Source organism: Oncorhynchus masou, chromosome 29, assembly GCF_036934945.1.
Source record: "Oncorhynchus masou masou isolate Uvic2021 chromosome 29, UVic_Omas_1.1, whole genome shotgun sequence".
In the NCBI taxonomy this organism is placed as follows: Eukaryota; Metazoa; Chordata; class Actinopteri; order Salmoniformes; family Salmonidae; genus Oncorhynchus; species Oncorhynchus masou.
Genome location: NC_088240.1, coordinates 19,094,543 through 19,109,180, shown reverse-complemented (window position 1 = coordinate 19,109,180; position 14,638 = coordinate 19,094,543). Strand labels below are relative to the sequence as shown.

General features: G+C 42.7%; 1 protein-coding gene across 2 annotated transcripts; it reads left to right on the top strand.

Annotated features, from left to right (window-relative positions):
- The first annotated feature begins 1,097 nt into the window (after positions 1 to 1,097).
- Positions 1,098 to 14,198, top strand: LOC135519127 (chromatin assembly factor 1 subunit B-like). 2 transcript variants are annotated; one of them, XM_064944191.1, is made up of 14 exons: positions 1,098 to 1,187; positions 1,609 to 1,741; positions 2,072 to 2,204; positions 3,692 to 3,812; positions 3,933 to 4,036; positions 5,176 to 5,272; positions 5,446 to 5,530; positions 5,935 to 6,028; positions 6,886 to 6,955; positions 7,520 to 7,611; positions 7,724 to 7,883; positions 8,632 to 9,219; positions 10,402 to 10,481; positions 10,733 to 14,198. In XM_064944191.1, the coding sequence occupies exons 2-14, from the start codon at positions 1,616 to 1,618 to the stop codon at positions 10,852 to 10,854; spliced, it is 1,872 nt and encodes a 623-aa protein (XP_064800263.1). In that variant the 5' UTR covers positions 1,098 to 1,187; positions 1,609 to 1,615; the 3' UTR covers positions 10,855 to 14,198. The 2 variants fall into 2 exon arrangements, with proteins under 2 accessions (XP_064800263.1, XP_064800264.1); XM_064944192.1 differs by having other exon boundaries at positions 1,123 to 1,187; positions 1,612 to 1,741.
- Positions 14,199 to 14,638: the final 440 nt, after the last annotated feature.

Below are 14,638 nucleotides of genomic sequence, written 5' to 3'. Positions count from 1 at the left end.
AAACTTTAATTTTTACCTGAAATTACATTACATTACATCAAACACTTACAATGGCTTGCATGTCATATGTTATTCTGGAATGCAGATTTTAAATTACCCAGACTCAATTGGGTGCCACAGTATGAGTCATAAAACCCGGAAATGGTTCTAATTGTTTTTTCACCATAAATGTTTCCATCTGCAATTTTAGACCTACTGTATAAGGTCTGTGTTTTGTGTAGGTTTACCTTGGCTTGACGTTTTGATAACTTGTCCTTGAGAGATGTGCGCAGTTAACTGGAATCAATCATTTGCATTGTGAATTTAAGAGTAAATTGAGGCAAATATAATTATAAAACTCACCTTGTCCTAGAGAATTACACAGCTATCAAAACGTCATGCCAATATAAGCCTACAACATATACACAATTAACTTGAACATTTTGTAAAATTCACAACGTGAAAAATGAAAGGCGGCAAAAACGCGTCCGCTATGGCGGACTATAGCAATGGCGTCTTTTTGTAGGCACTAACCACGGTGGTTCGTTGAATGAAGCTTTTGGAAAAATGTATGGAGTTTTTGGATAAAAGCTGAAATGAAGGTCTGTTAAGCACAGGTTTAGGAGATCTTATACGTTTTGTTCTATGATATAAGCTAATATTACTTTTTTAACTTAATTTACATTACATAAAGGCTTCATATTTCATAAAGGTCATGTTATCTCATAGAACAAAACATAATATTTCATGAGCCTGTGTTAATAACCTCGGACCTTATTTTCGGCGTGTATTCCAAAAATCCTATTTCGACATTCATTTTGCCTATAAGAATGGCTGAAAGAACCAGAGCTAAATAATTTCCTGTTTTTAGAACTACAAGCTGACAAGCTCCTGACACCAAGTCATAAACCTCGCCCATTTCCTTTTAAACCAGCCCTGAATTTAAATTAAGAGCAAAAAGCATTTTTTGTGTGTGTGCCAATTTGGACTTTTTCCTGTGGAATCTGTGGCTCTAGAAGCTCGTGGAACCCCCTGGACTGCTCTGGTATTACCCGCCCCTTCCCTTCTCAGCCTATCACTGCTGACTTCTCTACCGGAAGTTTTTTCCGAACTCTACGCGGGAAACCAATGTTTTCTCTCTGCTGTCCGCTTGTAGATTTGACTCCGCGCGGGACGTAGCAGAAAAGTGAATCAGTGGAAAACAACTGGTAGGCAGAGATACAAGCATATTTATGGATTTGTTCTGGATGCATATTTGAATAATCCAAATTTTGATATAACACAATTGTTCATATGTCTTCGCAAGTTGTTTTACTTCAACACACAGCAATCGAATTAAACTAGTTTAGCCATGGCTGAACTAAGCAAACCAGTAGCTACCAAGCTAACTATTTAAAACAAAAAAATGAATGTAACTTTAAGAGCACTTGGAAGTGGTTAATGGCCCAACTTTCTCCACTGCCTTTCCAGTATGTATTGCAAGTGACTATCGGTGTCAACAACAGCTGCTGTTTGTTTAGTTGCTGTAGTTAGCTAACTAACTGTTAACGTTACTAGCTGTCTCTAGTCTAGCTGACATCGCATTTTCAGTTAGCTAACGTTAACCTTTCTCTCTTTGCCTGTATTTAGTAGCAAGATGAAGGTGATAACATGTGAGATAGCGTGGCACAACAAAGAACCTGTCTACAGTCTGGACTTCCAGCACAACTCAGAGGGCCGCATACACCGACTGGCCACAGCAGGAGTGGACACCACTGTCAGGGTGAGCAACAGTTAGCTACTGACGTTATCTGTTTAAAACAACCCCTCCATTGTTTAGTCATTCATTCTCTGGGGTTGTTTCAAGTGTCCCACCTGGAATTGAGAACAGTCTCTATTGTTCTCTCACTCTCATATGCACACATCGTGAACACTTTGTATGCATTAGCAGATTGTCACACACACACACACACACACACACAGAGAGAGAGCTTGGTAAAGGAAACTGTAATAATGCATTGTATGGTGATATACTATTAAGAGAGATAATGACCTAATGAGTGTAGTGGGTCTGTGTGATGCTATAACGTGTGAGGTCACTTCCTGTGGTTAGTTGTGGCGTGTGGAGATGGGGCCTGATGGGAAGGCAGTGGTGGACTTCCTGTCCAACCTTGCACGGCACACCAAGGCTGTCAACGTGGTGCGCTTCTGCCCCAACAGTGAGCTGCTCGCTTCTGGAGGAGATGGTGGGTCACTATGTAGCAAACGTGTATATATCAACTATAGCATATTTGACAAATAAAATAGTTTGCTATAATATATAAAGATGTGGTTAGATGCAGTATATTGACACCCTTGCATGATTCACTATTCTCAAATAAGTTGAAAAAACATTTGTTTATATGTGTATTTGTTTTATTTCCACTGCACAGGACCAAGATCAAAAATATATAAACTGAAATTGAGATTGTTCACAATTATTCAAAATTCCATATAATTTGGTTAGAGGCAATTATTCTCATTTACTGTGTAATTCATCTAATCTGTGATACTTTGCAGGTGCTTACAGGGTAAACATTGCCATTCAACCAGTTTTAAAAATAAAAAAAATAAACGATCTTCTCCATTGTAAAGTGCAAGGGTGCCAATAAATGATTTATATACGGTATACACTAGATAACTGATCGAGGGTGCTGTGTTGAAGCCACCATGCCTCCATCTTGGTACTCTCCCACCATTGTAAAAAAAAATATATATATATTTTGGAAGCTATAGAAATGCAATTATTAATGTCTACATTTGTCTTTGCCACATTCATTCTATTACAGACACCTTAATGCATACTTTTAAATTATATTATGTGAGCTAAACATAAAAAAAAAATATAAAACAATTTCTTTAAGTATAATGTTTTGACATTATTAATGTTACTGTCCCCACTACACCTAAAGAATATTCAAATCCATGTAATTTTGTCCTTGCATCATTCAATTGAAATACTGTAGAATTCTATTTATTCCTGTGAAGGACTGCTCCTACTGAGGAGTCCCAATATGGCTAACCGGTGACTTCAAAGCCTCTCAATGGCCAATACATAGCATCAGCAACCCAGGGTTTATATTCATCATTGGTGCCAGTATATTTGACTGCATCTGTATGACAAATGTTTTGCCATAAAGATATATCTATCTATCTATCTATCTATCTATCTGAAATAAAATGGAACAAGGATGATCAGTGTCTCCAATTGTAACCCATTGATGCCAACACTGAAGAAAAATGCGCTATTAACATTTCAGTCATTTAGCAGACACTTATCCAGAGCATACATTTTTTTTGTACTTTACTATGTTCAAGTCATAGCTAGGCAGAATCTCTAACCGAACACTTGGCCCCTAAGCCCTTTATCGATTTGCCACTTACTGATGTGTTCGATAGTTATTATTCGAGTCTGCAAGTGTTTTGGTCAAAATGAGCATTGAGACGATGCACACTCGACATCCAAATGTCACTTATCAATATTCTAAATCTATTCGCGAGCTGTCTTGGGCAGACACAGACGCATACACCGATAGACATTGAGAAAACGACATGTATCTGCTCCTGCCCAAAATATGTGCGACTAAATCCATCGCTGGTGACTTCATCGGCCAATTTAGCTGGTTGTAGACTGCTTTGATAACAAATATTCAGTGTGTGTGTTAATGACTGTGTGTTGATGACTCTGTAACAGATTCAGCCATCCTGCTGTGGAAGCTGAATGACAATAAGGAGCCTGAGCAGGCCCCGTCGTTCCAGGAGGAGGAGGATAGTCAGCTCAACAAGGAGAGCTGGAGCGTGGTCAAGACCCTGCGGTGATACCCTTTAATCACTCCCCTTATCTACAATACATTGTCCCTTCCCTGTGTATTACTTCATAATCACATTCGTGACTGTTTGTGTGTGCACTGTTTAAATGGTGTTGTGTTTTGTAGGGGACATATTGAGGATGTGTATGATATCAGCTGGACCCGGGATGGGAACTTCATGGTCTCTGGTTCTGTGGACAACACTGCCATTATGTGGGATGTAACAAAGGGTAAGACGTGTGTGAGATTACATATAACTTGTGTGTCTAAATATGTCTATTCAGTTTTATTTGCGGCAAAATACTGTATATTGGCACCCTTGGACTTTAATTCTCTAGGTCTTCTAAAATAATTCAAATTGAAGAAAACCATTTAGTCACCTCACCTTATTGGCTTTTCAACATTGCAGAATTAATAGTATTTTGTAAACTTTTTAAACTATTTTAATTTAGAAAATAAAGACATGGCATGGACAAAATTATTGCCACCTTGGAGCTAAATACATTTGTTTCTGTAATGTTGAAAATCCAATACGGTGTTGGTGGCCAAAAGTTGTTCTTTTTTATTTCAACTTATTTTAGGGGAAAAAAGGTGAATTATTTAATAAATCTGCAAGGGTGCCAATATATTTGGCCACAACTGTATACCTGTGTGTGTGTTATTCAGTAAGGGATAATACCCCAACACGATCAATACTATGGGACAGTTGGAGATCAAGATCAAATTTGAGTATTGAAACAATGTTGCACATGTCAGAGAGACAGACAGCAAGGTTGATATACATCTCTGCTGTTGAAAACTAAATGTTAGTCTTAAAGAAATGTGAGATAATGTCTAGTTGCTTTTTATAGTGGAGATCAAGTTTATAAATTCCCTGTCTGGGCTGATGAGAGAGTGAATTGCGCACTCAAATGGAACAGAGTAAATAGGCATTTTAACATCATAGATTTAGCCGGTGGTAACTTGTGTAATAGACACCGTCTGGAATGCGATTTTAACCAATCAACGTTCAGGATTAGATAGAAGCTGTTTTTCAGTCTCGGTCCCAGCTTTCATGCACCTGTACTGACCTTCTGGATGGTAACAGGGTGAACAGGCTGAGGCTCGGGTGGTTGATGTCCTTGATCTTTTTATACCTGGACACAGCCCTTAGCCGTGGGTATATTGGCCATATACCACAAACCCCTGAGGTGCCTTATTGCTATTATAAACTGGTTACCAATGTAATTAGAGCAGTAAAATACATGTTTTGTCATACCAGTGGTATACAGTCTGATATACTATGGCTGCCAGCCAATCAACATTCAGGGCTCAAACCACCCAGTTTATAATTAGTTATAACACCGGTAATAAGTGTTGTATTTCTCAGGTCAGAAGCTGTGCATCTTTAACGACCATAAGAGCTATGTGCAGGGAGTGACCTGGGACCCGCTGGGCCAGTATGTGGCCACACTCAGCTGTGACAGGTAGGAACACACCCAGCCTCTGGTCCCCTGTAAGAAGACATTTTGTCTCCTTTTATCAGTGATCAGTGGGATTAACATGATACATAAACAAAGAACCAACATGGACTTGTAGATCTGAACCTTCTTAAACAGTGTTATATGATTGATGATCTGTCTCCCCCCCCCTCCCTCAGGGTGATGCGTGTGTACAGTACTCAGAGCAGGAGGAAAGTCTACAGTGTCAGTAAGATGAGCTCTGGATCAGCTGCGGAGGGAGAGGTCAGTATGAGCTGAGTGGACAAACGTTCTCCCATAGATGGGTTAGCTGACAACGTAAAGAAAACAATGTGCATACTTCAATGGGGTAGAAGTCTGTGTTTTGATTCTGCATAGCCAGAAAGCTGCCAACTATGACAATAAGCTACCATTGGGGAATTGTTAGTAACTTGTTTCAGCTAGTTTTGTCTTTTTCTTGATACCATGTCTTGTTTTGACAGGAGACAAACTATAGCTTAGATGATGTCAGCACGAAGCCAACTCTGTCTGTTTTGCCCCATATGTCAGTTTTGTTGCTAAACAGCTATCTATACACACACACATACTTTACACTCACACTAAACACAATCATACACACACCAAACACTCTTTAATGTGATGGTGTTTGTCTGTTTATTTGTGTGCAGGTGAAACAGTACCGAATGTTCCATGACGACAGCATGAGGTCTTTCTTCAGACGCCTCACCTTCACACCGGACGGCTCCTTCCTGCTCGCCCCAGGTAAATGCACACACGCACTCACACAGAAACAGCTAAGCCTTGTTCACATTGGTAGTTTGAAGTGATTCAAATACAATTTTTTGCGTATCTGATAGGAATCTGTTTTATTTCCTGCAGTCTGAACAGCCAAAAAGCAAATGGATTCAGATGTCTCAAGCCACATTTTAAACCACCTTCGTAGGTGGTTTGAAGTCCGATACAAAACTGATTCTTTCCCATGCAACCTGTCTGAATGTTCAAATCTGATTTATTTACAGTTATTTGGCGTATCTTGTTGGTTGCTAGCTACTCTGTTGACAGTTTGACAAGAACATGTGCTAGCTAACTGGTTTGTTAATTATTTACAAACAAATGAGTGAATGTGCTAGCAAGGTAAACAGTTACCTAACTAGTTTACTGCTGTAGACATTAAGGACTAGTTTTGAAAGTTGGATCATTTTATCCTTTAAAGGTGTTCTTACACAATGATTTTGAGTTTACTGAGAAACATTCATGGCAGGCATTGTCACCTTAGCTTGTTAAATAACTTCTGAGTGATGGGAAGCACGAGCACCACCACCTCACACACCTGTCGTTATTATGACCACTAGCATAGCCATGTCAGCAAATGACTACTGTCTGAACACACACACACATGGAAAATAAAACTGATTTGAGTGTGGAGGCCTGTATTGTGAACAAGGTTTTATTCTGTACATCCATCTGGTGATTTGAAACAGGAAGTAATTGTGTCCTGTGCTGCTGTCATATCCTGTGATGGTGTAGAGGTCATGGGTGACATCCTGTTTAACCCATCTCTTTTCTCCCTCTCTGTGTCCCCCTCTCCTCTCTGTCTGTTTGTGTCTGTCTCTCTGTAGCAGGGTGTGTGGAGGCGGGGGAGAACATCACCAACACCACCTACGTCTTCTCCAGGAAGAGCCTCAAGAGGTAACTGCTGCCAACGAATAGCCCTTTGTGGACAATAAACATGAATTGAACTGAGACTGTCCAGGTCTGGAGTTAGCTGCTGTCTCTGGGTCTGTTGCTCTAGGTCAGTATTTAGTTGGGTTAGTTGACAAGTAGAATCAGGCATGCTTGTCCAGGGACTGGAGTTGGGAACCGCTGCTCTACTGTATGTCTTAGAGTTGGATATGGACAAAAATCCATATTGCGGTAAATTGCCTGAATTGATGAGAGAACAAAAGGTTTATAACACTAATGTGCACCATTTTTTTTAAATAATTGATTCTTAAACTGCTACTACTAGTTTGATGGTTGTACCCATTAATTGTCCCATTAACAATCACCCATATTAGCAAACTTTTTTAAATGTAGAACTTTTCTATAATATAGGCTATCGTAATGAACGATATCGTCCAAATACCTGCAATAAGTGATCAGTGTGGATCATTTTCAGTTTATCATCCCAGCTCTAATAAGTCTTGCTCTCTTAGTGTGTAGCTGTATCAGAGTAAGAGTGAAACTGGATGCATCTGCCTTTCTGTATTCTAGGCCCATAGCTCACCTGCCCTGCCCTGCTAAAGCCACCCTGGCTGTACGCTGTTGCCCTGTCTACTTTGAGCTGAGGACCAAGAAGGGAGAGGGTAAAGACACAGCTCTTCTACTGATTATTACTCATTTATATATTTCATTTATTCAGCAAACTCTTATTACCCAAAATATAAAAGGATAGCTAACTCTCTCTCTGCTCCCCAGATGGCAGTGCCCAGCCCCTGCCCAACACGTTTGGCTTGCCCTACAGACTGGTGTTTGCTGTGGCCTCTGAGGATTCCATCTTCCTCTATGACACTCAGCAGACCCTACCTTTCGGCTACGTCTCCAACATCCACTACCACACACTCAGCGACCTCACCTGGTAGTCCACATAAAACATGCAACATAATACAGAATGACACAATACAGAACATCATCATTAGACAAGAACAACTCAAGGACAGAACTACAAACATTTATTTTAAAAGGCACACGTAGCCTACATATCAATGCATACACACAAACTATCTAGGTCAGATATGGAAGAGGTGTTGTGCCCGCAAGGTGTTGCTTTACCTGTTTTTAAAACCAGGTTTTCTGTTTATTTGAACAATATGAGATGGGAGGAAGTTCCATCCAATAAGGGCTCTATATAATACTGTACGCTTTCTTGAATTTGTTCTTGATTTGGGGACTGTGAAAGACCCCTGGTGGCATGTCTGGTGGGTTAAGTGTGTGTGTCAGAGCTGTGTGGAAGTTGACTGAAAATAATTTGGGATTTTCAACACATTGATGTTTCTTATAAAAATATGTGATGCAGCCAGTCTCTCTTCAACTCTAAGCCAAGAGAGACTGGCATGCATAGCATTTATATCAGCCCTCTGATTACAATTAAGAGCAAAACATTCCGCTCTGTTTTTGATGAGCTTGAGGTAGAAGATGCCTTAACCACAGATTGAGGATCCGATGACCCCACAACTCCCAATCCTAAACTGCACTGAAAAATATCTGATCCTGTGTCAGTGTTTAGGGGTAACCTCGAAGTACTGTTTAATTAGTTGTTGTGTGGCATTCTTCCGTTGTGTGGTGTTTTCACCCAGTCTCTTTAGTGATGTCATATCCTTTTGTAGGTCTCGGGATGGTTCCTTCCTGGCGGTGTCATCTACAGATGGCTACTGCTCCTTCCTGTCCTTCTCCCCTGGTGAGCTGGGCACGCCCCTCAAGGAGCCCCCTGTCCTGGAGGTCGTCACCCCTGGCAACGGGCTCGAAAAGAAGGGCAAGAAGGTTGCAACGGCCCGCACGGTGTCCCCCGTCCCCAAAACTACAGAGAGCACCACCCCTATTCACCCCACCCCTAAAGAGGCCCCCAGCACCCCCATCTCCACCCCTGGCACCCCCCTGACCCCTGGGGGAGAGGAAGAGAAGAAGAACCCTGGTAGGGCCAAGACCCAGCCCCGTAGGATCACCCTCAACACCCTGGAGGGGTGGGGCAAGCCCAGCACCCCCAAAGCGCCTGCTGCTAGTGCCCCCAAAACCCCCACCACGGCCAGCACCAACACGCCCTCCACCCCTCAGCAGCCTCACCTCACCCTCTCTACCCCCAACACCCCCTCTATAGCCCAGCCCTGCCTCACGCCAAAAGCCCAATGCAGCAGCGGTAAAACCCTGGGCCCCAGCACCCCTAAAGCTAGCACCACCCCTAAAGGGCCTGCCCCCAGGTAAGAGCACAAATACAAGATTGTGTGTCTGTGTTTTTGCCTGTCTCTGTTTATATGCTTGCCTGTGAGTCAGTTGGTGCGTGTATTCCGTGAGAGTGTGTGTCTGCATGTGTGAGTAGCTTTTGCACGCTGATGTATCTTGATCCTGGTTGTATCACTCATCATGTGAGCCACCACTACATAAAGGGATAGATGAAACCCTTCTCGCTGTAATGTCTGCCCCTGGTCCATAAGCTCAGAACTATCCTTCTCTCACTGTTCCTACAGGAACTGACTTTTCTGATAACTACTTTAATGAGGAAAGATGTACTTATTTTGATGTGGTTGTCCCACCTAGATGTCTTAAGATAAATGCACTAACTAAGTTGTCCTGGATAAGAGCATCTGCTAAATGACTAAAATGTAAATGTAATGCTGCTTGATGCTATAGCCTAGATGCTAAAACGGAGTAGCCGGACTGCTTCGCTATCTCTCGCAAGACTACGGTATGTAAATGTATGCAAACTCTCATTCAAATGGCCTGTGGTGAGTGGAGCCAGACAGCCTGACTGGTGCCTACATACAGCTACTACATAACTGCCACATCACTGGATGGAAAGGAGCAGTTAGACTGGGAGAGGCTGGTGGGAGATGGGAGCACCAGCCAGGCAGCATGCCTCGTGTAGGGAAGGACATTTCCCCACTAATGTTTCCATTTATTGCAAATGATTGTGAATTATTTTGTAAACTTAGATTTTCAGATGTTGCAGATGATTTGTCATTTGTTGTGTGACAAAATGATGAGCGTGCTTGTGGCATGTTTGGTCATTAGCTACTGTCTGTCAGAACAAACCCTGTCTGGTATTCAGGGTTTGTTGGACCTCACGACTGTTAATCAAGTACTGATTATCCTGAGATGCTGCCGGCAGATAATAGATGGGCTGTGTGTGTGGGACATTATCAGTCTATGAACACAGATTGAATGGGCAGAAGTGAAGTTATATTTGTTATTATTTGCAGGTCTACCTTTTCTCTATGAATCCTAAATTAGGTGGAAGTGTTTCTTATGTAGGCCTACACTGATAGAATAGTAGCTGTATGTTGAGTTCTGCTGTTGTCTTAGGACTAATTCCTCAGCCACCTACTCGAGTCGGGTAGAATCCCCTTCTAAGTGACTCTGTTCTCGCTCTACCTTGTTTTCAGACGGATATCTCTGACTCCTGTCATCTCCAGATCTCCAGCTGCCTTCAGCACACCCTCCTCCACAGAGAAAGCCAAACATGGTCAGTATATCCTGCAACAACTTATGATACGATTGGCTAAGCACTTTACAACAAGACCAGCGATTGGCTATGGACAGTATTATCATTACTGGTCTTTGTAATGGGGTCTGCCTCTGAGAGCCCAACTAATGAAACATCAACAACATTTGAGTAAACTAAATTATGTGAAATCTTATTCCTAAGAACTTTTATCCAGTCCAGTGTTCGGCCTATGATTGATGCATCTCTTTTGGTTCAACCTATTTCCCCAGAACGGCCCTCTCCCCCCACTGACCCTGTGTGCCAGCCCCCAGAGTCCAAGCGGACCAAAACCAACACCCTGGCAGGCAAGACAGGGGTGGCTCCAGCCTCAGGGTCAACACCCAAACCCTAAGGACCCCACGTTACTAAGAACACTGAAGCACGAGTACAGAGCAGCACAGAGAGTGGTGTCAACATGCAACTCACATATTATCCTCCTACACTCACACACACACTTTGAGTTTAGCCTACTGAACTGCATAGACTGGTGTTGTCAGCTAAAACACACAAGTTCACGGAGCGAAGACTGGCATTTTCCTTCTAACATTATTATGTATGTTTTTGTAACTTCACGTTCTCAATCTGTAGGTCTTTTTGGTGGATAACCAGGTTATTGGGAATTTAAATAAAGGATATGAAACAAAAAGTTTAAGATAAACCACCTCAGTCTAAAAGAAGCCGAGATCACGTATGAAACTTAACTTTTAGTCAGAATTATTGTCTGTATAAGTAGTATATTAGTACACTATATATACAGTGCCTTTTGGAAAGTATTCAGACCACTTAACTTGTTACACATTTTCTTATGCGACAGCCTTATTCTAAGATGTATTACATAAAACATTTTCCTCAGCAATCTACACACAATACCCCAAAATGACAAAGTGAAAACATGTTTTTAGACATTTTTGCAAAGTTATTAAAAACAAACCTTTTCTACATAAGTATTCAGACTCTTTGCTATAAGCTCAGGGGCATCCTGTTTTCATTGATCATCCTTGAGCTGTTTCTACATCTCAATTGCAGTCTGTGGTCAATTCAATTGATTGGACATGATTTGGAAAGGTGCACGCATGTCGATAAGGTCCCACAGTTGACAGTGCATGTCAGAAAAAAACAAGCCATGAGGTCGAAGGAATTATCCGTAGAGCTATGAGAATGGATTGTGTTGAGGCACAAATCTGGAGAAAGGTACCAAAACATTCTGCAGCACTGAAGGTCCCTCTTTCTTAAATGGAATAAGTTTGAAACCACCAAGACTCTTTCTATAGCTGGCTGCCTGGCCAAACTGAGCAATTGAGGGAGAAGGGCCTTTGTCAGGGAGGTGACCAAGAACCCGATGGTCACTGACTGAGCTCCAGAGTTTCTCTGGAGATGGGAGAACCTTCCAGGACAACCATCTCTGCAGCACTTCACCAATTAGGTCTGTATGGTAGAGTGGCCAGACGGAAGCCACTCAGTAAAATGCACATGACAGCCTACTCTTGAGTTTGCCAAAAGGCATCTAAAGAACTCTGACCATGAGAAACAAGATTCTCTGGTCTGATGAAACCAATAACTCTTTGGCCTGAAAGCTAAGAGTCACGTCTGGAGGAAACCTGGCACCATCCCTACGGCGAAGCATGGTGGTGGTAACGTCATGCTGTGGGGATGTTTTTCAGCAGCAGGGACTGGGAGACTTGTCAGGATTGAGGCAAAGGTGAATGGAGCAAAGTACAGAGAGATCCTTGATGAAAACCTGCTCCAGAGCACTCAGACTGGTGTGAAGGTTCACCTTCCAACAACCCTAAGCAGACAGCCAAGACAACGTAGGAGAGGCTTCGGGATAAGTCTCAATGTCCTTGAGTGGCCCAGCCAGAGCCCGGACTAGAACCCGATCGAACATATCTGAAGAGACCTGAAAATAGCCATGCAACAACGCTCTACATCCAATCTGACAGAGCTTGAGAGGTTCTGCAGAGAAGAATGGGTGAAACTCTCCAAATACAGGTGTGCCAACTTGTAGCATCACACACACGATGACTCGAGGTTGTAATCACTGCCAAAGGTGCTTCAACAAGTACTGAGTAAAAGGATCTGAATACTTATGTAAATGTAATATTTCAGTTTTTTATTTGATAAATTAGCAAACATTTCTGAAACAGTGTTTGCTTTGTTATTATGGGCTATTGTGTGTAGATTGAGGGGGAGGGGACAATTTAAGCAATTTTAGAATAAGGCTGTAACGTAACAAAATGTTGAAGTCAAGGAGTCTGAATACTTTCCGAAGGCTCTGTACAAAGGTATGTAAAATGCCCTCTGCTATTTCAGCCACACCCATTTGCTGATAGGTGTATAAAATCGAGCACACAGCCATGCAAATTCCACAGACAAACTTTAGCAGTGGAATGGCCTTACTGAAGAGCTCAGTGACTGTCAAAGTAGCACCGTCGCCTGTCCTCGGTTGCAACACTCACTATCAAGTTCCAAACTGCCTCTGGAAGCTATGTCAGCACAAGAACTGTTCGTTGGGAGCTTCATGAAATGGGTTTCAATGGCCAACCAGCAGCACCCAAGCCTAAGATCACCATGCGCAATGGAGTGGTGTAAAGTTCGCCACCATTGGACTCTGGAGCAGTGGAAACGCGTTCTCAGGAGTGATGAATCACGCTTCACCATCTGACAGTCCGACAGACAAATCTGGGTTTGGTAGATGCCAGTAGAACGCTACGTGCCCGAATGCATAGTGCCATTTGTAAATTTTGGTGTTGGTGGAATAATGGTCTGGGGCTGTTTTTAATGGATCGGACTAGGCCCCTTCGTTCCAGTGAAGGGAAATATTGACGCTACAGCATACAATGACATTCTAGACGATTCTGTTGCAACAGTTTGGAGAAGGCCCTTTAATGGTTCAGCATGACAATGCCCCATGCGCACATCAAGAGACATACAGAAATGGTTTGTTGAGATTGGTGTCGAATAACTTCTTGTATTTTTTTGAGGGAGGGGTACTTTTTCTCCCCAATTTTGTGATATCCAATTGGTAGTTTTAGTCTTGTCCCATTACTCTCGTATGGACTCGGGAGAGGCGAAGGTCGAGAGCCATGCGTCCTCCGAAACACGACCCTGCCAAGCCGCACTGCTTCTTGACAGACTGCTCGCTCAACCCAGAAGCCAGCAGCACCAATGTGTCAGAAGGAAACACCGTCCAACTGGCTACCATGTCAGCATGCTTGCGCCCGGCCCGCCACAGGAGTCGCTAGAGCGCGATTGGACAAGGACATCCCAGCCAGCCAAACCCTCCCCTAACCCGGACAACGCTTGGCCAATTGTGTGCCGTCTCATTGTGCCTGCACAGAGCCCTGACCTCAACCCCATCAAACACTTTTGGATGAATTGGAACGCCGAATGCGAGCCTGGCGTAATCGCCCAACATCAGTGCTCTTGTGGCTGAATGGAAGCAAGTCCCTGCAGCAATGTTCCAACATCTTAGTGGAAAGCCTTCCCAGAAGAGAGAAGGCTGTTATAGCAGCAAAGTGGAGACCAACTCCATGTTAATGCCCATGATTTTGGAATTAGATATTTGACAAGCAGGTGTCCAAATACTTTTGGTCATGTAGTGTTTTTATATATGAATGTCTATAATGCTGTGGACTTTGGTAACATTTCAATTCAATGTTTGTCTAAAAAAAATAAAAAATATTGGCTGTGTCTTTCTAAAAACATTCCCATGAAAAGCAGTCTACTACCTACTACCACCACCTGTGGTTAGGGACCCATCATACTACCTGTGGTTAGGGACCCATCATACTACTACTACCACTACTACCACCACCTGTGGTTAGGGACCCATCATACTACTACTACTACCACCACCTGTGGTTAGGGACCCATCATACTACTACTACCACTACTACCACCACCTGTGGTTAGGGACCCATCATACTACTACTACTACCACCACCTGTGGTTAGGGACCCATCATACAACTACTACTACCACCACCTGCGGTTAGGGACCCATCATACTACTACTACTACCACCAACAGTGGTTAGGGACCCATCATACAACTACTACTACCACCACCTGCGGTTAGGGACCCATCATACAACTACTACTACTACTACCACCACCTGCGGTTAGGGACCCATCATAC

What these genes read in the sequence shown, in the direction of transcription:
- LOC135519127 (XM_064944191.1), top strand. Translation starts at nt 1,616, where the DNA reads ATGAAGGTGATAACATGTGAGATAGCGTGGCACAACAAAGAACCTGTC. An exon ending in GCCACACTCAGCTGTGACAG is followed by an intron (nt 5,273 to 5,445) that starts GTAGGAACACAC and finishes CCCCTCCCTCAG; the next exon opens with GGTGATGCGTGTGTACAGTA. An exon ending in CACAGAGAAAGCCAAACATG is followed by an intron (nt 10,482 to 10,732) that starts GTCAGTATATCC and finishes CTATTTCCCCAG; the next exon opens with AACGGCCCTCTCCCCCCACT.